Source organism: Ovis canadensis, chromosome 7 (genome assembly GCF_042477335.2).
Source record: "Ovis canadensis isolate MfBH-ARS-UI-01 breed Bighorn chromosome 7, ARS-UI_OviCan_v2, whole genome shotgun sequence".
Lineage (NCBI taxonomy): Eukaryota > Metazoa > Chordata > Mammalia > Artiodactyla > Bovidae > Ovis > Ovis canadensis.
In genome coordinates this window covers 56,063,747-56,087,540 of record NC_091251.1, presented here as the reverse complement: position 1 = coordinate 56,087,540, position 23,794 = coordinate 56,063,747, and the positions used below count along the sequence as shown (strand labels likewise).

General features: G+C 40.9%; 2 protein-coding genes and 1 pseudogene across 7 annotated transcripts in view; 2 read left to right on the top strand and 1 right to left on the bottom strand.

Annotated features, from left to right (window-relative positions):
* The window catches only part of TRIP4 (thyroid hormone receptor interactor 4), a 50,694-nt gene extending 49,519 nt beyond the window's left edge, over positions 1-1,175 (top strand). For all 3 annotated transcript variants that reach the window (XM_069596204.1, XM_069596203.1, XM_069596205.1), the window contains exon 13: positions 870-1,175. In XM_069596204.1, coding sequence (XP_069452305.1) covers positions 870-937 — 68 coding nt within the window. In that variant the 3' untranslated portion in view covers positions 938-1,175. The remainder of the gene's footprint in view (positions 1-869) is intronic.
* A 4,866-nt stretch (positions 1,176-6,041) lies between these two features.
* ZNF609 (zinc finger protein 609) overlaps positions 6,042-23,794 on the top strand; it is a 193,939-nt gene continuing 176,186 nt past the window's right edge. For 3 of the 4 annotated variants that reach the window (XM_069596197.1, XM_069596200.1, XM_069596198.1), the window contains exon 1: positions 6,350-6,610. The gene's annotated coding sequence lies outside the window, so the exon portion shown is untranslated. Of the gene's footprint in view, positions 6,611-23,794 lie in introns of all 4 variants that reach the window. The other variant, XM_069596201.1, reaches the window with a different exon arrangement.
* On the bottom strand, positions 22,642-23,039 carry LOC138443581 (ribulose-phosphate 3-epimerase pseudogene; annotated as a pseudogene).

Here is a 23,794-nt window from a genome sequence, read left to right as displayed (position 1 = left end):
CTGCCAAGGCTGAACTGAACTATTTCTCTTTCCAGCATCAGCATCTCTATGGACTTAAATAAGACTTTTTGTGGGAGAAAGTCACCTGCCAGCTCTGTTCTCAGGCCAGACAGACAGGAACTCTGTTAAGTTCTTCCTGAGATGGGTATTTCTTAAGGCGGCTGACACTGAACTGACCTTTATCCTGGTAGATCTGAGAAGTCAGAGGTCGGAGACCACATCAGTGGAATACCTCTCATTAGGGTCACCTGGGACAGGAATGTTGCTTGTTTTCTAACTTTAACACTTAGAGGAGTCGTACAGCCCATGACCTTTGCCCTTCTTAGCTGGTGATAGGGCCCCTTTGTTAGAAAAGCATTCATGTGGATTCTACCTCACTGTTTCAAGTCCCTCCCCCTGTTAAGTCTGAGGCAGCAAAGGAGTGAATTGAATTGCTTTTCTCACTGCGAGGGAGATTCATGCATTATGCTCCGCCAGTTAACAGGTCAGAGGAATGAGTTTCCCACTGTGTGAAATGTCTTCCTTTATCATTATGTTTGTATTCTTTAAAAACTTGCCTTAGTATCAGACACTCCGGAAAACGTGTTTTTTTTTTCTCTAGTAACTACAGAATTAGAAATACTAACTCCTTCGATTCTTGCTGTGAATGCTCATTGTGTTGGTGCAGACATTTGTGTGTCCCTGGACTGTGTTCCCACTGCTTCCTCATTCTTACAGAATGAAACTCTGAAGTTTGAAAGTGTCTGAGTCCTGGAGCAAGATAATTGAATGTGACAGGAACACAGTAACCAGAAGACCTGAGAGGCCATGAAAGATTTGCATTGCAAATATAAAAAATAAATAACGAGGCTTCTTTTTCTCCCTTACAGGGAAACTGGATTCCAAAATCCATCAAGGAGCAAAGAAGGGGTTAATGAAGCAGAATAAAGCTGGCTGACCCAGGAAAAAAGGAACTCTACAGCATAGTGGAGTTCTGTGTACTAAAATTGCTGTCCACTGGTCTTTTGAAATTGAAGCAGTAGCAATCTAAGGACTTGGCATCACGCTTTAAACTTTCAGAATTTAAACTCTTATCAAAATCTGTATATTTTTCTTAATGAGATTCTTACTGTATGTAGTGGGTCAAAAAATCTTTGGATACATTATTTATAAAAACTTATTTTAAAAATTCTCAATCTTTGACATTTTTCTTAGAATGATACAGAAGAAAATGTTGGAAATTTCCTCTCTGAGGCTTGGATTCATTTTAGTTAGGAAAATTCTTAACCTAGGTTAACAATATTTTAAGGGACCACTTGAATTTTAAAGGTTTTTTTTCCCCAAAACGATAGCTTGGTAGGGTGTTAGGATGTTTGAGGAATTCTATGTTTAATACAAACAAGTGATGGGAACAAAGTCCCCAGACTTAACAGGTTTGCTGCTCTAGTCCAGCATCTCTTCAAGTGAATAGTATTCAAAAACTGAGTACTTCGTTGGCAGATTTTTGGGGGGCGGGCGGGGCTGGGGTGGGTGTATAACTTGAAGAGGTGCTGCCACTTTGTTCTTTGGTTTGAAACATTAGGACATGAGAGGATCAGGCTGGGATGAGATGGAGCCACCTGCTAAAGCAGCGTGAAACGGCGCTATTTATTTTGTTGGTATTGCAAGAGTATCATTTGGATGGAGCAGTTAGAAACAAACAAAAATAAAATCCATTCAGTAAATGCATCTAGATAACCCCCAAATGCTGAAACCAAACCCTTTAAGGCATCCATACCCCAGGAAGCTATGAGTTTTGAAAAAATAGGTTGGTTTGAAATGAGACTTTTTACTAGTCATTCTGGTCCCACTTAGTGAAGTACTTTTTTTTCGGAGGCTGTTCAGAAGAGCTGTCAGAATCTCAGTTGCTGGCATCCTCAGGAAATTCATGGTCTTAAATGTGTATGTTCTGCTTTTTATAAAGCAGCACTACCACACTGGGGAAGTTGGATTCCCTCCAGCAGTTGTGTGCATGACTTAAAAAAGAGAGCACAAGGGAGAGAAAAAAAAAGTGCCCTGTGTTATGAAAAAGATTAATTTCCCCTTTCTTTAATCCTTCATATTCAGCATTTATTTGCATTGAAATTCCTCCACTTATGCATTGAGGTTCACTCAACTGTGAACCCTGCTTGTTGCATGGCTCTGGGCATTGGTTTTGTGGGGGACTGATCACCCTGGATTCCCAGGGAAAACCCACCAGATTCTTGTTCTGGTGATGCAGACATGCTGTATTTTTTTTTTTTTTCAACTTGTGTAGAGAAAGTGGAAAGGACACTAATGGCACTTCTTCAGGGGGAAAAAAGTCTCTCTCTGGCCTTCTACAGACCCTAGTACTATTAATGAAGCCACACTAGGTTCACTATGCAGTTAACTAGTTTACCAAGCAGTAACAACTTGAATTCTGTGCTGGAATTGTCTGGTTTTTTGTTTGTTTGTTTGTTTTAATACCAAAATAAAATTGAAAGGCAGGAAGTGAAGAGCCCCGAGAGCAAAAAAAAAAAGTTTCTCTTTGTGCCTTTTTATTTGAACGACAGCCTAAGCACAGAGGAGTATGGATTGGTTTTTTCCACCTGGATAGACTGTGCGTGCATGCCTAAAGGAAACCATCAGGAGATGCAAGAGTCCAGGTTATGCAGCCATTTTCTGTGCTGGGATGAGAAAGTTTACAAGAACTTCACAAGTTTGAGAACCCAACCTCAGCATCCAGAATACGCAGCTGGAGCCACAGGAGTAAACGGCGGAGTAACTTGGAAACTTCTCCTTTTCATGGTCAGCCTGTGAAAGCCTCCCTTCAGTTCACATGGTGGTGGTATAAGGTCTCTCTTTTATTTGTGGAGACACCCGGGAGGAAGTGTGGGAGAGACTTGGGGGTAGATGGCCCTCCGTTGCTCAGTGATGAATAGCATAATTTAAAGTCTAGTGGAAATTCTTAGCAGCCTGAGTACAAACTCGCCCAGGAATAGCCTGTCAGTACTTTACACTTTGCACTGACCCTGTTGTTACTCTGGAATAGCTTGGCCTGAGGGAAGTTCCACATTTCTGAGCTGATTTTCTTCTACAGGTTAAAGATCTTATTCTCTTTTGGATGGTTGGATTCAATGGCTGTCAGTTTGTACAGTTGCTAAAGGATTCAGCTTTTTTGTTTTTGTTTTTCTAGGAAGGACACAGTCTCAATTATATAAGCTCAAAGTAGGATATATATAAATCTGGAGACTTTCCTCTGTCAGGATTTAGAAGGCTTTGGCTATGCAGACAGATGTTTAGAATGGGGTGGGGGGTGAGGGGTGAGGGGCGGGGGTGGGTGGGTGCTTTGCTTGCTATAGCTAATCTAGAGAAAGACAACTAGGTGTCCTCCTTTTTTTTTTTAAAGCCGGAAGTTTACAGAAACCTTTTTTTTCCTTAGGGAGTAGGTGTAAACATTTCAGACTTTAAAGATCGCTTTTATAAATAATTATAAAGTTATGGCTTTTTATGAGTTATAACCCCCTAATCTCTTTCCATTTTAACTACTGTCTCTACTAAAGCTCATTTATGTGGATTTCATTTCATTTGGTAAGTTTGTGTGTGTGTGTGTGTGTGTGTGTGTGTATTTTAATGCCTTTGCTAGAGCTCATAGCCAAGACTGAGACAGTATTGGGGTTGTTCTCTTGCCCAGTTAGAAAAGGCCAGTAAAAAAGCAAGCATCTATTAAACTAGAGAAATCAGCTAATTTCAGTTTATTAGGCCTGGGGGGAGGAAAGAAAGTCCTGTGGTGAAGGTTTTTTTTTTTTCCTTTTTCCTTGAGATTCAAATAGCAAGTGCACATCTGCTGTTGTCAGCCTCTGTGAATGTGTTTGGCAGGAGGTGATCCATATCACAGGCTCCAGCAGCATCAAGGGATCTAGCATGTGGAGGGCTTTCTACTCTCAGGCAGAGAAGAAAGACCATGGCCACAGTGCCACCCTCTCGCACAAAGAAACCTGGGTAAATGTGTGTCTATTTATGTTTGTACACATAACGTGGATTAATTCATGGGGTGAAACTTCATAGACTAATCAGATTTCTGTTGTGACAATGGAGAGTCTAGAGCAAAAACCTAGTAAATCTTGTACCTTGACTCGGAGTCTGGTAGATAAGGTGAGGTGGAGATGGTGACTGAGAATGTGTAGCTGTGTCACAGAAAGGGAGTGAGATGTTGCATCGAGGGGTAAAAAAATGTCAGTACGAAAGATCTGAGAAACATCTAGAGCTGTACTGTCTAATATAGTAGCCACATGTGATTATTTAAGTGAAATTAAGAATTCAGTTCTTCAGTCACAGTACCATATTTCAAGTGTTCACATAGCTGCATGTAGCTATGACTTCTGAATTGGGCAGCACAAGTATCGAATAATTCCATCATTGCCAAAAGTTCTATCAGACAGTCCTTGTTTGGAGTAGGGGTCAGCACACTTTCTCTATAAAGAGCCAGACAGCAAGTATTTTAGGCTTCTCAGGTTATACGGTCCTTGTTACAACTATTCAGCTTTGCTATTGTAGTGCAAGTGAAATGAATCCATAGATAATACATAGGTGAATGAGCATGGCTTATGAGCCACTAAAACTTTATTTATGAACACTGAAATTTGAATAACATTAATATAATTTTCATCATCACAAACTAGTCTTCTGGTTATTTTTCAGCCATCCAAAAATGTAAAAACCACTCTTAATTTATGGGACATATTTGACCTGTGGGCCGTATTTTGCCAAACCCTGGTCTAGAGGAGCAAGGAGCCTAAACTTAAGATTCTTTTACTGTATAGGACCTCAATTGCTTGAAAATTTTAATGGTACTTCTAAGCTTGACAAATTTCTCCAACAATTCACTGTAGGAATGTTTGCTTTCCTTTGTTCCCCATTTTTGCAATTCAGTGTTTTCCCGTGGTAGAGTCATGCTCTTTAGTAGGAGATGCCACTTTAGTGTTAACTCTTAAGTCATACCTGTCTCAAAACTAACCCTTCTCTTTGTCTACCTGCAAGTAGCTGAATCGTCACTTGTAACATCATCACCTGGGGTCAGTTTTGTTCTTGTATTGTCCTAGAACAAGCTGAATATGGGTGGATCAAGGGGAGATTATTTTTCCTAGGCCAGAGCAGCTTAGTGTTCATCTTTAGCCATTACCCCCTGACACACACACACACTTTTTGCATGCATATGTGGAAATGGAGAGCAAAGGGGTTTTATGATCTGCCTTTATCCCCAAATCACATGCTATCTTGAGTGGTACTGTTGAAGGATGCCTCAGGGTAAGGGAAAGGAAAGATAACTGCAAAGCTGGGACTTCCCTGGGGTCCAATGGTTTGGACTTCCAAGCTTCCATCGCAGGGGGACACAGATTTGATCCCTTGTTGGGGAAGTAAGATTCCAAGTGCTGGGAGAGTGCAACCAAACAAAACTGCAGAGTTAAGATGGCAAGGACACAGGAAGGACTTAATTGAGGCTAAGACTTGAGAATTAAGACAAATTTCTTCTCGCTAGGAAAGGGAGTGGACGTTTTAGGCAAGAGGTGGTGAAGAGTATCCTGAGTGAGAGGTAGGTGGGAGGGTTCACTTAAAGAAGGGCTGAATGCCTACTAGATAGTGTGCTGGGCAATCAGACGAATGGCAGATAAGATAAAAGCTAAAATCGTTAGAAATAGAATGGTGTGTTGGAAAAGGACAAAGTAGGACTTAGAGATAATAAGCAAGATTTGGTGAAACGGGGTGGCAAGGTGAAAGGTGATATTAGAAGGATTAGAAATGGGTGCTTTGAAGAGGAAAACTAGTGGTAATCCTAAATAAGAAATTGGAGAACAAAGGATAAAATATTAGGAGTTGCTGCTTTGCTGAACCAAGAGATAAAGTGGATGAAACCACGATGAGCTGTGCTGGCTCTTCGGTTCTTTGTGATGTTCACGGTCAGACAGACCTTTTACGACCCTTTGCTCTTCCCGTGGTTGGACACCTACAGAACTGGTGTCTTCCGTATTTAAGGTACGATACTTCCCCAGAGACGTCTCTGCGAGGAAGTCTGGTGCAGCGAGAGTTCTTTCCACGAGGAGAGAGCGTTAGGTTCGAGCTCTCCAATCCAGGCTTCTTCGACTTTATCTCTGTTTTAACCGGCTTGCCGGGTTTTCCAGCATTCCCAGAGCTCCGAGTCTCTAATCCGGGCTCCGAGTCTCTAATCCGGGCTCCGTGTGACCGCGCGTTCCGAGACCCAGGATTTGGCTCCTCCATCCAGGTTCCGGGTTTCCTCTGCGCTCTACGGCTCCAGACGGCACAAGGATCCGGATCCGAGGGCCCGGTAGTCCAGTGTCCGGGTCTTCTGGGCGGCCCTGGTTGTCCCGGATCGCGGCGGCGGCGGCGGTGGCGGCGGCGGCGGCGGCTGAGGGACCCGCGGCCCCGGACACAGCGGCACCGGCGGGCGGGGCGGAGCGGCGCGAGGAGGGGGCGGAGAGCCGGAGCCGAGGCGGGGTGGGGAGGGGGGGAGGGGCCGCGGGACCGGATGGCGGCCTGGGCCCCGTAGCAGCAGCGGCTCTACGGCCCGGGGCCCAGGCGGGCGGAGGTGGCGGCTCCCGGGACCGGCCGCGCGGTGAGTCCGGAGCTTTGTGTGGAGCCGGGGCTGGGGGAGGAGAGAGGCGGCGGCGCTCAGGGGGCCGGGGATAGCGGCGCCTGACAGAGGAAGTGGGGGTTGGGGGGCCGGGGAGGAGCGAGGAGAAGGTGTGTAGGGCGGCGGGGTGGGGGGGTCGTTGCCTGGTTGGGGGAGGGGGCGTCGAGGGGCGCAGGGTGAAGTTCACAGCGTGGCCAGGGCTGGTTCAGGCAGAGGGTAGGGGTGCTCGAGAGGGGATTAGGGTCTGGCCAGGTTGTGGGGACAGGCCAGAGAGTTTCCGAGGCGAGTCTGGGTATCTTGAGGGGGCCCGGGGCGACTGGAGCTAGTGAGGGAGTTGGGGGGGTTCAGGGCGAAGGGCTGGGAGCAGGACGTGTGCGTGGCCCAGGAGGGGGGAGCAAGGTGGCTGGTAGTGTGCAGTAAGTAGGCTGTGGGTGTGTGCTCCTTCCAGGCTTCAGGTCACATTTACTCCTGTCCTTTTCTTCAAGATGGAGGGATTCCTGGGCCTGGCCTTAACTGCTCTCCTAGTGCCCCCGGGAGGGTTTGTGACCCTGTCCTGTTTGGAAAACCCGTGCTGCCCTCTTTTCCCTTTATGTGTAATTACGGTTGGATCATCTCTATGCTTTGCTCAGATTCTTCTTCCTCCCTCTGGGGTTGAGGAGGAGGAGACACATCTGACCAATTAATGTGTGTTTGTGAAACAGGCAGCAGCAAACAGTCATTTCAGCTTCTAGGAATTAGGCTCACACAGGGTGGAGAGATCAGAGCCCTTCAGGGGGAATATTTCTGAACAAATCACAGATGATTAAATTCTCTAAGAAACAGCTTCCTACCTAAATGAGAGTGGGAAAGATGGGGGAGAAAGCCTGTCTGTTTCCAGCCATGTGTCCAGAGCCCCAGGGGTTGAGGAGAGTCCCCAGTCCCCCCACAGGCCTCTCTTTTCTCTATGAGGCTTTGCTCTGCAGCCTTGAGTTAATTTCACCCCTGCTGCTTTGTCTTGGGGGAGGGAGTGCTGGTTTAGGCTGTTGTGAGGAGATGACTGTTTTGCTGCCACACACAATAGTCGTGTCATTTTATCGGGAGAGCTACCCCAGGGCTGAGAACTGCTGCTGCAGAGATAAACCGGTCCCTCTCACCCGCCTATTGTGTACACAGTGAAGGTCATAGGTTCAAGTCTTGTCTGAGAGCTTTGGATAGGCTCCATCTCCCAGGCTCCTCAGTGCCATTTTCTTCCTTTTCCAGACTGGGGCTTGCCATTGGAGGAGGCCAGACAGAAAGGCTCTTCTTTTTGAGTAAGGAACAATGCAGAGCTCATTGGCACACATTTTTCAGAAGAATAGGGAATGCCAGCCATGTTGTGCCTGCCTCTTTGGCTAGCCTGTACTAAGTTGAGGGGAAATAGTGGCTGGGAGACTCAATCCTGAGATTTGTGTCAGACTTCTAAGGAAAAAGACTCTAAGCTGGTTCAAGCCAGCCAATTTAATCCTTTTTATAGAGATGGGATACTCCTACAAAGATGTTTGTTTATTTGTTTAGGAATACCACTAAAAACCTGTGCAGGGTTAAGATAGGGAGTCATGGATCAAGTACCTTTTTAATGGGGACTTCCTGGTCAGAATAATTGCACAACAAAAAATCCCACAGAATTTGCCTATCTGGGCAAGAGCTGGGGGAACCAAAATAACTTTCCTTTTTATCTTTAATTCTGATGAAACGATGTGACTTGCTCATTGTGCAGAAAATCCATATGTGTGTCTGTGTTAGGGAGAAATTTGCCAGAGTAACATAAAAAAAATTGAGATCTTGGGAGTTATTAATGAGAGAAGGATGAGAACAAGCTAGAAGAAACCCTATCCTTGTACTTACCTCGTAGAAATGCCCAAATAGTACTACTAGTTGGGTACTTCGGTACTATGAGTTGGGTAAACAATTATTAGGGACTAGAAATGAGGTTTCTCTTTAGGACATTAAAGAAAACTTTTCTTTGAAAAGAGATTAGAAATCAGTTGTCATTGTGAGAGGACAGTTGTACACAATATACGTGGTACACAATAGCCAGCCATTTCCTATAGGGTGTCATTGAAGAGGAACTTGAGCCTTTGGTTGTGGTAAGGGTCTTTCCGAGGCCCTTGGTCTGACCACGTTGCCTCCTTTTTCTCTTTATTTCAATGAGTTTCTTGAAAATGACAGCTTGCCACTTAGGTGTTAGGCTTTGTTAGGAGGGAAACCGGTTGTTCTGACCTTTCTGTTTCTTGGTGACAGAAGTGTCTTAAGGCCTTGCTAGAGGTGGTGTCTGCCTTTAGACCATGTCCAACTGTGTGTCCTAGGTCCCTGAGTGAAGTTAGCTAAACTGAGTCCAAAACTTTCTGCTCTTGGGCTGTTGACTTTCATTTCTGAATCCTGTCAGGTGACAGTGAAGGCAGAAGCCTCAGATTAAATTTGCCCTGATTAGATTTAGTGGTTTCAGAATTGGGTCCTTGCCACAAGGAAACTTACAAATCTTCTGATTGTGACCATCTTTCAGAGAACACTTTGGATTTCCAGCCCCCCCACCCCCACCACCACCTCCACCCAGCTTCTTGTTAGAAAATGTTTCCTTGTGAGAGGTCTAGATAGCTGGACAGATTAGTGCTTATTTTGTGTGAGGATATGGAAGCATAATTTTGGCTTCTGGTAGTAATTATGTTGCAATTAGCATATAGCAGCTAAATGACTGGAACAGGATAATTTGTTGAGGGGTTTACTGATTGCTCTGTCAAGTGGAAGTGCCACTCCTTACTTATTTGACTCAGAATACCACTGCCTGGGCTCAGCCGTGGAGACTTAACAAGTACAGGAATGGTGTGTGGTCTCCAGAAGTTCTCTGCTTTCTCTGTTTTTTTACTGCCAGGTACAATAGAACCTTCTAGTGCCACTTTTTCCTGCTCATAGGTACCTAAGCAATTGTTATTTCCCTTGTGGAAACTGGTCGTGAATGGGAATATTGCCAGACAGATGGGGCCACTCTGAGATGAGGCAGCCTTATGTTGTGTGGCAAATTTTCTTTTAAGCAGCTGTATTCTCACTTCTGCCTGATTTTTTAAAAATCAGTTTCTTTAAAAAAAAAAACTTGCAAAATACAAAATCACATAGTGACTAAGTATACCTTTGTGATATCTCATAAAAGTTGGCTGTGACAGACAAAATGAAGATAGGCAATGCTGATTGGCATGTTCTGGGCCCACTAAGAGTCAGTGAAGGGCTCTTTTCACTAGGGAACAGGTAATTCACCAAAGCACCTGCCTGGCTGGGCATGTGGAATTGGCAGCAGCTGTGCAGCTGAAGAGGGATTATTGAGCAGGTGGTTAAAGAATCACATGCCACAGTGATAAGAAAGTACTTGGTCTTCTGTGGTTTAGGTTCAGTTCATATGTGTGAAATTCTTCTTTGTTTCACATTTCTTAATGCCTGATGCTGGTGTGTTAGTGAGGCGATAATGAAATAAAGGGAAGAGATTCTTCCTTCTCTGTATTTCTTTTAGATTACTGAGTAGCATGCCTTAGACGTGGTCCTAAACGGCCCTATTGTATTTCTGTGAGTTCTGGCTTTATGCCCTGTGAATGGAAAGGAAATAATGGTAATTCAGTGTTTCTAGCACTTGTTTATTAGAGGGATAGGGAAGGAGAAAATTCTTTGCTTTTAGTGTGGTGAAAAAGATTTAGCCCACTGGGAGGATACCCAGCAGGTTTTGTGCAGAGGATGTAATTGACTTTTTGTGTTAAGTCTACCTGACATGGCTTACTCAAGACTTTCACATGTGGTTTTATTTTATGAATGTAATTCTCCACATGAAGTTTGCATCTGTTCTGTTGTTTGTTTTATTCCATTTTTAGTTTCTCCAAACACCTTTATAACTCTTTTTTTCTGGCTTTGAGCTTAACATCACGGTTAGAATCAAGTCATCACCGGAGGGCTAAATCAAGGAAGTAGCTCAAGTAAATATTTATCTTAAAAACAAGTGTAGCATTTCCTATAACTTGGAGGGGGACTTTCTATTTTGAGGTTTTCTGCAAATTCCCAGATTTTCCTCCCAGGTTATCGTCATCTTCTGTTAATGTGATTTCATTTTTCTTTCACATGTTCATGCCACTATAAGTGGCAGTGCTGTAGAGCCTAAAATTTATAAACAAGCATCTTGATGTTTATTTTGTAACTTCTCTGGTGTCCTCCGGTCTTTTTCTGTATTAGGCTGACAAACTGTGTGCTTGAAACACGTGTATGCACACACGTACACACACACAACCTAATTGAATTCACAAGGTATTAATTAACAATGGATTGACAGGAAAGAAGATATAGTAACTGTTTTGGAGTTCAGAAATCGCTTTTCCAAGTGAAGTGAAGGCTTAGATCTGTTAGAAGGATTGAGACAGATTTGGATATTATAGATGAATGGATAGATTGATTTTTTTGATTGATTCAGGGAAAAGGGAGGCAAACAGTGGACCACTGCAGAGACAGGGACATTTGCAAGAATCTGTTTACACCTAGTTCATAACCTAGCTTTGAGTAAGCAGCCTAGCTGTTATTTGTATAATTTCACTTCTGGGAAAGAATATAAACTTCTCTATTTCCCTATATGAAGCCATCACAGGTGTTTGTTTGTTTTAAAATGTTCACAAAGCACCATGTATTTTCCTAGCATTCTCAGTAGTTTGCTTCCTCCTGTTTTTCCCCCTCCCCCATGGCCCCTCCACATTCTCTGCTCTGAAGACTTCTCCAGCAGCTTGGAAACACTCTAATTACTGTAGCTATTATAGTCACAACGCAGATCTTCCACCTCCTTCCCACTCACCCCTTTCTGTCTTCCTTCCCCCTCCTCTTGCTCTAGCAGCAGGAGTTGAACTGCAGTCTCATGAGCACAGTCAGATCTATGAATGAGCTTTATATCTTGTCAAGGCAGAACTCCAGATCCAACAGGGCTGATTTTTCATGGTTCTCTTGCTGTTTGTTCTTGGATCAGAGTCCCAGAAATAAGAGATGGCAAATACCTATTAGGTCATATCTAATCCATCACTCAGGAGCAAACCTGTGATCTTTCTTTTGTCTCTGTAAGAATTTTTTCCTTCTTTCTTTTGCAGGTGAGAACTGTCTGATGCCAGGCAAACTCTGAAACTGCTTTCTTTTTATTGTGCTCTCTGGTCATTAGTATCAGGCCAGCTTTGCTCTTGGATTTTTATTCTTATCTCATTTTCAGGATTACTTGCTCCCAGCAGAATCTCCACCCTCTTCAACTCGGTCCTCTCTTCTTGATTGCTGGCGCCACTTGTGTGTATGTGGGTTCCTTTTGTACCATCAGTTATCTCTGCCAGAAGTTATCACTTCTCAAACCTTTGCCACAAGAGTCACTGTGGCATCCTCTTAAGGAGTTTCATTTGATGAAAGCACAGGACACAAATACCCGCAGGTGATAATTAAATAAAATGGCTCAGAAAATACGTGCCAGGTTGTGCCCTTAGGAAAGCATGTACTGTATGAACAAATGCTGCTCCTTTCTGTTTGATTTAGAGTACTTCCTGGTCTCACCCTTTGTTCTCTTTATATGGATAAATTTTATTTTTGTGTGGCTTAGTTACAGTTACTTATTTTCTGATTTAATAGTGTAAAATGTTTGCGAATATGGCTTTTTAAAGCATAGAGGAAAAAGCATGGAATTGTGTGCCATAAACCCAGATTCTGATCACTATATTGCCTCTAACAAGCTATGTAACCTTGTGCTAGTCACTTCTATGTTTTCCTTTTCCTTATCTGTAAAATGAGCATATTAGACATGATCATCTCTAAAGGTTCCATGTAGTGTTGAATTTTATGATATCAAGATTGTGATGAAAGAATGGGACAAAAATGGTTAACATAAGCTTTTTTTAAAAATCATGTCAGTATTTAGAAGGGCAGATACGTGCAATCTTAGTTCCAGGGGCTTGACTCTCACTTCTCTTTGATATGTGTATATTGGTTTTTTTTTTTTTTTCCCACTAAGCTATCTTCTTTTGGAGAGTCTTGTATCCTTATTCTGCAGGTTCACCCAATTTTTCAAATACATCTTTTTCTAGCTTGCTCCAGCTATAGCAGTGGGGATCAGAAAGCTGCAGAAAAAGAACCTCAGCTTGGGAAAAGGAAATCAAACCTAGAAGGATTTACCTGATATCAATAAGAAGTAATTTTGTGTATTCAGCCAGGGATTTAAGATCTTTAAATCTCTTATATCTGAAATCTTTAGCCAAATGGGACTGATATTGGAGGTAGGATTGGGCGTTTTTCTGTTTCTGTCCAGTTAGTAGGAAACCTACTTTGAATTAACTTCTTGGGATTGCATAAAAGTTGCCCACTGTTTTGTTTAGAAAATAAAATTGTTATTTTTAATGCTTGAATGCAAAATTGCCAGTTTGACCAACAAGGGGGAATCTCTGAAATACCCCCTAAAAGGGACTGAGCAATTTGAAGCTGATGGGTGACTTTAGGAACTTTGAAATTGGTAGTACAGTTGATCCTTGAACAACACAGGGGTTGGGGTACCCCCCCCCCCAGTGAATTAAAAATATCCTCATATAACTTTGTAGTTGGCCTTCCAGTATCCAAGGTTCTAAACAGCTTCTGATTGTGCAGTACTATAGTATGTATTTATTGAAAAAAAAATCCAGATAGACCTGGACCTAACATCACAGTTCAAACTCTTAGTGTTCAAGGGTTAACTGTGATGTTAGGAAGTCTTTGCTTTCAAGTAGTTTAAATGAATCGGAGAAGGCAGTGGCACCCTACTCCAGTACTCTTGCCTGGAAAATCCCATGGATGGAAGAGCCTGGTAGGCTAAGATTGGGTCATGGATGTCACTAAGAGTCGGACTCAACTAAGCAACTTCACTTTCACTTTTGTGCATTGGAGAAGGAAATGGCAACCCACACCAGCGTTCTTGCCTGGAGAACCCCAGGGACGAGGGAGCCTGGTGGGTTGCTGTCTATAGGGTCGCACAGAGTCAGACATGACTGAAGCGACTTAGCAGCAGCAGCAGCAAAGGAATAAAAGTGTATAACCCAGTTGTTGAGCCCCCAAGTTAGAATTTTAATCAGCATTTCCCAGTTAATTTTTGGATTTGGAACTCCCAATAGCAGCTTTTTATTGTATGTTAAGAGAGTGATGGTCTTTTCTGTCTTTATTTTGATAGAGTGTATGTTAACATAACAAAATTACATGTTTAATCTACCTTTGAACATTGGAAGAAGCATTCACCGTTCTTAAATTTGTACTTAAAACATCCATCAGTCCGTAATAGAAAAATGTGGTGGGCGGAACTATTGTTTATTTTGGACTCATAAAAAGTCCTGAGAGTGTTCTGCTTTATTCCCAGCCATCTGTAGAGCATTACTAATTCTCAGGTAATCTAAAAGTTATTTTGGGAAGTGTTCCACTTGAATGAGATTTTTGAAAGATTTGTATTAGAAATATAAGTGGCTTTTGTAGATAGATTTTTTTTTTCCCCAAGTATTAGGGTTTTGAATTGGACAGTGGCCAGAATAGGTGCTGTGCAACCTTTGGAAATCGTACTACACCATGATTGAAATCCAAATCTGGCAGTTAGGCCATTGCATTGTATGCTGATACCACAGTGCATGTTAGTACCTGTAGTTTCTTAGGCTGTGGTTCAGTATTTATAGAGCAAGGCAGCATTGTCTTACCTATTCTGTGTACACAGTAAAGCCAGTGGGGTTTTGATATGTTACCAGAATGTTCCTAATATTCCTAGGTGAGCTCTTTGGGTTTGGTTGAGATGAACATTCAGGTGAGCATTAGTGAATTCAGGAATGTGCCTTGTAAACTGCAGTTACAAATTCTGAGGTTTCATGTGAAACTCAGCAAGAGTGGTATCAGCAATGGAGCTAGAGACATTGGAAGAGACATTGAAATTGTGAGCCTCACCAAGTCTGTGAATCTGAATGGTATAGAGGAAAGGGGGAATTTTTTTTCTACTTGGTACTTGCTTTCAAATGTACCTCCAGTCCATCATTTCTGGAACTTGCTTCTCCTTTTCTCTGCTAAGCATTACAGTTCTTCCAGTTGCCATGGCACAAAACTTTGGGTTTGTGTTTCGTTCTTTTTTCTTCCTTACCACCTCATCTCATCACCTCATTCACTAAATTTGAATCATTCTGGATATCTTTTCGTTTGTCGTTGCCTTTTCACCTGCCCTAGTTCAGGCCTCCCTATTGTCTATTATTGTAGTAACTTCATAGCTAAAGCTTCTTTGTGTATTACATGTCATATACTGCTGCATTATCATTATAGTTTTTATTTAGTTTATACAGACATCCCTTTCCTACTGTGCTTCACAGATACTGCATTTTCTACAAATTAAAGGTTTGTGGCAAGCCTGTGGCAAGCATGTCTGTTAGCACTGTTTTTCCAGCATTTGTTCACTTCATGTCTCTGTGTCACAGTATTTCTCTAGTTCTTAGAGTATTTCATACTTTCCTTCATTATTATATTTATTACGGTGATCTATGATTGTGATCTTTGACGTTACGCCTATGACTTGCTGAAGCCTCAGTTGATGGTTGGCATTTTAAAATTAAGGTATATACATTGTTTTTCAGACATAATGCTATTACATACTTAATAGACTGCAGTATATTATAAACTTGACTTTTATATGCACTGGAAAGCAAAAAGTTTGTGTGACTTGATTTACTATGATATTCGCTTTCTTGTTGTGGTCTGGAACTGCATCCCTAATATCTCCAAGGTGCGCCTGTGTTTATCGAACACTGTGCCAGACCAGATGTGGTCTCTGTCCATTCAGGACGTACACGTCTAGTTGGGAAAAACCAGCAGTCAATTAATGGATGTATGATTATGAGCTGAAGTGCTCTGAAAGGAAAGAATTTGTTTCTAGAAGAGTATGTAGCAAGGAATTCTAGTGTGGACTTTTCAAAATGCAGTTCTGATTATTTTGCTTCTTTGCTGAAAACCTTTAATCACTCCTTGTTGCCTACGTGTCGCCCGTAGTTGCCTGCAGTAGTGCTGTGGTTCTGTACATCTTAGCTGATGGAGGAATTGGGGTGAGGAGAGGTAGTACATGACAGTCAGAAGTGCTGTAGGTCAGGCACGGGAACCTGGCTGATTCTGTTAGAGGAGCACAGGCATTGTTGGGCCCTCTGGATATTGTTGGCCTCCAAGAGGTCTTTTTAGTTTTTCTTATTTACTTCTTTCATTCCATAAATATTTACTGGAGTCCTGCTATATGTGAGGTCCTGTCCGAGCTGCTTAGGATCTATCAGTGAACAAAATAGACAAAAAAATGCCAACCCCATGGATATTATCTTTTAACAAAAGGAAATAGAAATAAGCATAATTAATGATTATGTAGTATAAAGAGGGTGATAATTGATGTGGGGAAAAAATAGAACAGAGTAAGGAGGGTTAGTAGTGTAGAGCAGGGATAGATGAAGGAGATAGGAAGCTTGCAGGTTTAAATAAGATGATCAGAGTCGGTATCTTTGAGAAATATGGTTTAAGTGTGTTACTGGGTTGTTAGGCACTTCCCTGAGGTTGCTGAATGTTCTGCCCAGAACAGAGAAAGCGGCACTGTCTGTAGTTGTTCCAGAGGGTCTAGCCGACAGTGAGGGGGAAATATGTTCTTTTTTCCTGGCTGCTCCTCTGGCTGGCATTCCTGGAAGTTAATCATGGTGAAAATTGCAGTCATGTCTGGAAGACGGCAGGGGTAGAACAGAAGGCCTTATAGCCAGTTTCCCTGAGGAGTGGTATTTGAGCCTTGGGTGCCTTGAGTAATAGGTGAGTTAGGCCTCTGAATTTTCTCCTTCCTCAAAAGGAAAAGTCCAATATCATGATAGTCCCTCTTTCTAGTGAGGTCTCAGCAACTCTGGGGGTTGGGGTAGCTCATTAAAAATAAGCTTTCAGGGACTATACACTTTGCTTCCAGCCTAAATTTTTAATTTTGAGGTTTGTGTTATTTTGATTTCCTCTCAATGCATAGCTGGCTTTGTTCTGGAAGTCTCAGTACCTAATTCATCAGCCTGAGGGTGAAGATGTCTTGTGATGTCTAGCTGCTCTCTTGTTTGACTTGTGTTTTGTAAATTTTCTTATAGTTCCCTTGCTTGTTCTTTCCTAACCCTTCTAATATTTCATTATTTTTCCTGTTACCTCTTCCCTTTTTTCTTTACATGAAGCTGATAGGCAACAAAAATCTCTTAGGTCGGACTGCTGTTTGATAATTGACTGGAAGCTAAAATTCCTACCTAATGTGTAGAGATGTAATGTCTTATTTCTGTCCTTGGGTTATATAGAATGCTCCTTTTGGACATCAAGCTCTCAGCCTGTTTGTTATACTATATGCCATTTGAGGTAGCTGACAGGTGCAGGGTACCTGTATACTCTATTTATATCATCAACTTGTGTGGTTGCAATATACAAAGAGGCCTATTTGCCATTCTATAAAAATGTGCTATTTTTGGTGTAAAATTTTAGAAGAAAGGTTCTTAATGAACTTGGGATTGATGCTTAAGAAAAATCTGTTAGGCAGAGAGGGTCCTAGGCAAATATCACATTGCTTTTCTTTGTCAGGATTTGCTACATGTCAGACTTGACGTCATAGATTCTCACCACATACGCTCAAGTGGTACAGTAATATATGATTGATATTGTGAATTTTAAAGCCGGTGGCTGTTAATTCATTATGTCATTATTTTTCTGTAGTGGTTAAAAAGGTCTCAGTTTTGCTGACCAAGTAGTTTTGCTTTATTAGTAGAAATGCTTTTAACGTAGTTTAGTTTGCTAGTGATAGTTGTTTTGTTTTCAGTAGTATTGTTTCTGGCGTCTGTATAGCCGGCCCTTATAGTCCTGACAGAGCTAGAAATCTGGCAGTGTGGATTTCAGATGAGTTCAGATAACACCATTTGACAGAGAGGGAAATGCAGGACAGTGTCTGGTAATATTCTTTTTCTTATAATTCAGTTTTAACAAGATCACATTGAGGTAGGTAATATAACAGTGAAGTGACATTTTCTTCCAACAACAAGTCTATAATATATTTTACCTGAATTTGTGATCGGAAGCATTAGATTTATTTAAAAGTGTTACATAAACATGACAAGTGCCATTTCTGTCATCCTTATATAATTTTTTTCCTTCTCCTTTCTTGGTAGGCAAAATAATGATAAACAGTGATTTAACTGACATCTTAGATACTTGATGGAAGGAATCAAATTGTTGAAGTGGTGCTGCTAGGCTGCGCACTTCATAGGGATGACACAGGCAGCAAGCGATTACATTTTTATAAGGGTGGAAATCCTTACTTAAATAAAAATGTCTCAGTCCTAATCAAAATAATGTGACTGAGTTGAAACTGTTAAAGGAGAAGCCGCAAAATTAGGCTAGATAATAATAATGTGGGGTTTATTTACTCTTCATAGATTGGTTAACTACTTTATTAAGAGCAAATTTAAAGATATGGTTTTGAGTAAGATAAACTTCTCTGCACAGTTGGCAGTTTTAGATCCTATAGAGCAAAGAAGTAACCAGGATTTTTGCTTTGAGGAACAAACAAGAATTGAGAAAGGTTTCTGTAGGTCAACATTGTTTAAGAGAAATCATATCTTGATTAAGCTCAGCATTCTTCAGGGAGAGGAAGAATAAAATCTATCATGTGGGGTTCATTTTTAAGAAATTTAGCTGCGATGAAGTATGTACAGTAGGAAAAGTGGAAAGATTTCAAATAGCAAATAACCCACTGAAAGTTTAAAGACTTAAAAACCATTTTATTAGAAAGCAAGGGATCAAAAGCACCATACAAAACAGATGGTCATTTGGCATAGTCTCAGAGGCTGTGGAGGGGAGAAAAGCATCTTTAAAAAAAAAAAAAACATTTTCAGTCAAGACCGAAGAAACCCACAAAGTGATGATAGTCATGCATGCTGTCTAGAAATTTTAGGTGAAAGAAGAAAAAGATGTTGAATTAGTTAAGTTCTTTGCTAAACTGATGGTAAGAGTTTTTGTTTTTGCTTTTTTAAGAAGACCACTAGAAAATTGGTAAAACGACTCGATCATGGTGTGAAAGACACATTCAGGGATGAAGATGTTGGAGAATTTTCAGTTCTGTTTTTCCCTCTTTCCAAGCAGTTTAAAGCTTCTGGTCAAGTGATGATAAGCTTAACTTTAAAAAATAAGAAATTAGGACATGAATTAATCTCTTTTAATGCATATAAAGTACAGAAAAATGTATAGAAGTCCCAAAAGTTATTCCAGAAGTGGTAATATTTAGTTAGTCGTTCCAACACATTTTTTTCCCCCTAGCTGCCTAACTTTTCTCGATCAGATCTCTAAATCTATCTACCCTAGAATCTAGGAAAAAATTCAAGGATAAACTGTAACTCCTAGTGAAAGTACATCACTTCAAATTAAGTAGCATGATCATTACACGAAGGGACGGCAGTAGATTTCACCATAAGAAGGGTTTGGAGGTGGAGGGAATAAAATCTATCAAATGTAAATTAAAGATTGAGATGACTTGATATCATTAATATAACTTACTGGGGCCAAGGCAATGGGTTAATTTACATAAAGAGAAGTCACATATGACAAATCATTGACAGTTGTGTGTGGGCAGAGTGGTTACCAGTGGACCTCGTTTAGTTTTATTAAAGTCAGGCCAAGACTGTTTAAAAACTTTAGCCTTGGAATGGGAGAAAATGTTCTGTTTTGTATTAGTAAACTGACTTTCTGACAGTAATCACATCCATGTAGGCCTATAGTTCCTTCTCTGCAGTTCTAAAACCCCCAAATCCTGAAAGCTTGTTTTTTTTTAAGGTAGGCACAAACCTGACTTCAGCCTATGAGGCTATTTATGGCTGTTTTCATTGTTGTTTGTTCTGTTTCAAGTAAATATTTATTTTGTTGTAAGAATATTAATGAGTTTGATGTCAGCGTGCTATTCCAGTTTCTACTGAGAGTATTACACTGTATGGTATATTAATTATCTCAGCTTTTTATAGGTGAAATAACAGAGGCTCAGATAAGTGCAGTGACTTGCCCAAGATTCTTAAACATCTTCAGGGAGAGTAAGACTAGAATTGAGCTTTTCCTACCTCCTCCTTTGTTTTTTTTTTTTCCATTGCATTGTGCTGCTTTCTCATGACATTACCTCCAGAAATTATCTCAATGATAAATTCTTCTAGGTGGAAGGGTTTAAGCAGTGACACTCATTTTATTTGACAGTTTAATAAATGTTTTACAAAAGTGACATATTCAGGTTTTCTCATGACACTAAGCTCTTTCAAATGCTTAGGTTCCCAAATTGTTTAAGATTATACTTCCAAAGTATCTTGGCTGTGTGGGAGGGATGAAAACTCAAAGATGAGCTTCAGTGTGGATAGTATTACATTAAAAGGAGGCAGAAAGTCCAAACCACTTGCTAGCATGAGATTTTCAGCCCCTAGAGGAGACTGGAAATCTTGGTAAGCTATTCCTTGAACAATTAGTTCAGTGTGCTGCCAGGGAAATGCTAGGCATCATTAGGAAGAGAACTAAAGAAAGATAAAAAAAATAAACCTCCCCCTGTACAAAACCAAGTTTTGTCCATATTTGTGATATTGCCCCTTCTTTTCATCCCTAAGAAATATGTATCAGAACTGGAGACCAAATGAAGTGAAGGCTTTAATGAAAACATGTAAAATGATTTTTTAAAAATCCAGTTTTTAAAGACAGAAGGAATATTATCAGACTCCATCAAGCAATGAGAAGAACTTGTTTACCAGTTCTTAGGATCTGTATTGGATAGAGAGCACCTTTTCAAATTAGAAATAAATTTAGCTTAATTACTGGGTTGCTCTTATCAATAGTAAATAAAATTTGTTAACAGTAGAAGTACTAGAAATTAGAAATAGGGTCTAGAAGGGTTTTTTGTGTTTGTTTCTTTTTATTTAAAACTTTTAAGATAATTGTAGGAGTCTCATGCATTTGTAAGGATAATACAGGATCCTTTGTACCCTTTACCAGTTTCCCCCGGTGGTAATGTCATGCAAATATAGAACAATATCATACCCAGATATTGACATTGATACAATCTACGTAGGTTGTTCAGATTTCCCTAGTTTTAGTTGTATCCACTTATAAGTGTGTGTATTTGTGTTAGTCACTCAGTTGTGTCCAACTCTGTGACCCCATGGACTGTAGCCCATTAGGCTCCTCTGTCCATGGAATTCTCCAGGCAAGAATACTGGAGTGGGTGTCATTGCCTTCTCCAGGGGATCTTTCCAACCCAGGGATCAAACCCAGGTCTCCTACATTGCAGGCAGATTCTTTACCGTCTGAGCCACCAGGGAATTCCCACCACAGTCAAGATACAGAACAATTTCATCACCACAAGGGTACCTCACATTGCCCTTTTATACCTGCATCATTCCTGCCTCTCGTAAGATTGTTGATAAATTATTGGATTAATATGTTTTATAACTTGTAAGGGTATCCAGGAATATTTGGAGAAGTATATATTTTTATAATATTTTAAAATATTTTATTTATCAGATTAATTGTTGTCATTCAGTCGCTAAAGTGGTGTCCGACTCTGCGACTGCAGACTCTTTGCGACTCCCCTGGACTGCAGTACACCAGGCTCCTCTGTGCTCTACTATCTCCCAGAGTTTGCTGAAATTTATATCCATTGAGTTGGTGATGCTGTCTAACCATCTTATCATCTGCTGCCCTCTTCTCCTTTTGCCTTCAATCTTTCCCAGCATCAGGGTCTTTTCCAATGCATTGGCTCTTGGCATCCAGTGGCGAAAGTATTGGAGCTTCAGCTTAAGCAACAGTCCTTCCAATGAATATTCAGGGTTGATTTCCTTTAGGATTGACTGGTTTGATCTCCTTGCAGTCCAAGGGACTCACCACCACCACAATTCAAAAGCATCAGTTCATCGCCTCTCAGCTTTCCTTATGGACCAACTCTCCCGTACGTGACTGCTGGAAAAACCATAGCTTTGACTATACAGACCTTTGGCAGCAAGGTGATGTCTCTGCTTTTTAATACACTGTCTAGGTTTGTCATAGCTTTCTTCAAAGGAGCAAGCATCTTTTAATTTCGTGGCTGCAGTCACCGTTTGCAGTGATTTTGGAGCCCAAGAAAATAAAATCTGTCACTGCTTCCACTTTTTCCCTTTCTATTTTGCCATGAAGTGATGAGACCGGATGCCATGATCTTAGTTTTATGAATGTTCAGTTTCTAGCCAGCTTTTTCATTCTCCTCTCATACCCTCATCAAAATGCTCTTTAGTTGTTCACTTTCTGCCATTAAAGTGGCATAATCTGCATTATCAGATTAATATGTACACTTTTTTTGTTTTTGTCCTCCCATGAGCTTCATATTAAAGGTCAAATATTGCTTTTAATGAAAATCTGTAATCCACTTTTTTTTTCATAGTACACTTTTTTATGTATCAAATATAAGGTACAAGGTAAATGATAATAAATGTTTTTGAAGCTAGGAAAGTTGTATGTCATTCCCAGTCAGATGCAAACGTAGTTATCACATACATAAATCAAAAATGGCACGAAACAGGAAAAACAGAAGTTCCTTTGCTTTCCGAAAACAGCCAAGAAACCAAAGAAAATTATTTTTAAAAATTCAGAGAAGAATTTTTTTTGTAGTAGCCAACATGCCTTCCTTAGGCATTAAGACATATTTCTGTTCATAACCTTAGTACAGCCATAGTTTTACTCTTTATGAAAATCAAGTCTCCCAGTAAAAATGGTATTTTACCACACTAATCTTTTAATTCCATCACTAAAAATGAAGTTATATTGACCAATTTCTAACCTCTTGGAACATTCTGCATAATGAACTTTAGTCACTGGAATGAGTAATTGCCCAGAAAAGCAGCACTGTCTGAACTGTGGTACGATTTGTAGTCAATATTCTTGTTTTCCAGTAAAAAGGAGATCTCATAAGAAGAAACACTGGGCTCCTTGTGGTTTCATTGATCAAGAGAACGTTTCTAATCTGCTTCTGAGCAAACATTTCTTAATAGGATGATCACTGATCTGGGGTCTTCACTCCTCATAATGGCACTGCCCCAGACACGATCATGTTAGCTCCTGCCTTTGGCATCATATCTTCCATGAATTTCTGCCCTCCAAACCCAGGTTCCACTGTCATAACCAATGCTATATCTATCTGATTAGCCCATGGTGCCAAATACTCAACTGTAGTTCCTGGTTTGATCGCAATGCCAACCTTCATTCTATTCTCCTGTGTGTCTTTGATCAAAGCTCCTGGGTTCTCAGTAGCCTTGAGATGAAACATATATTAATTGGCTCCTGCTATAGCCATTGGTTTTACCCACTTTTCTGGCCTGGGCACCTTCACGTACATGTCAAAGAAAGGGTCCTGGTCTAGCTGCTTTTGGAGGCTCTCTACCACAGGATGACCAAAGGTGATGTTGAGAGCAAAATGCCCACCCGCCTGTTACATCCAGGTGCAGATAATCGACCTCAGAGTCCAGCATCTGGAGGCACTTGGCCCCTAAACTGTTGAGGATGGATGAGCCAGTTTTTAGCCAGATGCCATGGTACTGTTTCTCTAGAGCAAGTTACTGCTCAAGAGCCCCAGCTAGATGAAGGCGCCTTACCCCAATTGGCCATGCCATTTTTAGTAATCCACTATTTACCCCTTCCTATCACCAAGTCTCACTCCCAGTAAGCAACTGCTTTAAGATTTTCAGTCTTTTGCTTGTATTTACTTCTGTATTTCTAAAAAATAATTTGCTATCCTATTATGCTCTCCTTATCAAATCAAATTTTTGCTTTTATCAGTATCCATTATTAAGTAAATGTTTATTCTTAAACTATTTAGTATACTACTGTGTTTTCTTATGCAACTTATGTTTTTTTCCCAGGGTTTAATATCATTAATTACCTCAGTGTTTTTAGTTTGTCATTATAATTCATTCAGACTCTCCAACAGATCTATAAATCTCCTCACAATATAGTGAAGCACAGGGTAATCCTTAAATGTAGTTTCTTTCCTTTTTTCCTTTCTTTTCCATCCTTCTAAATAGCCTAACCTGTGAAGACTACTGGCCTAATTCCTGTTTACTGTGATCACATAAAATGCTATTTTAGGAACAG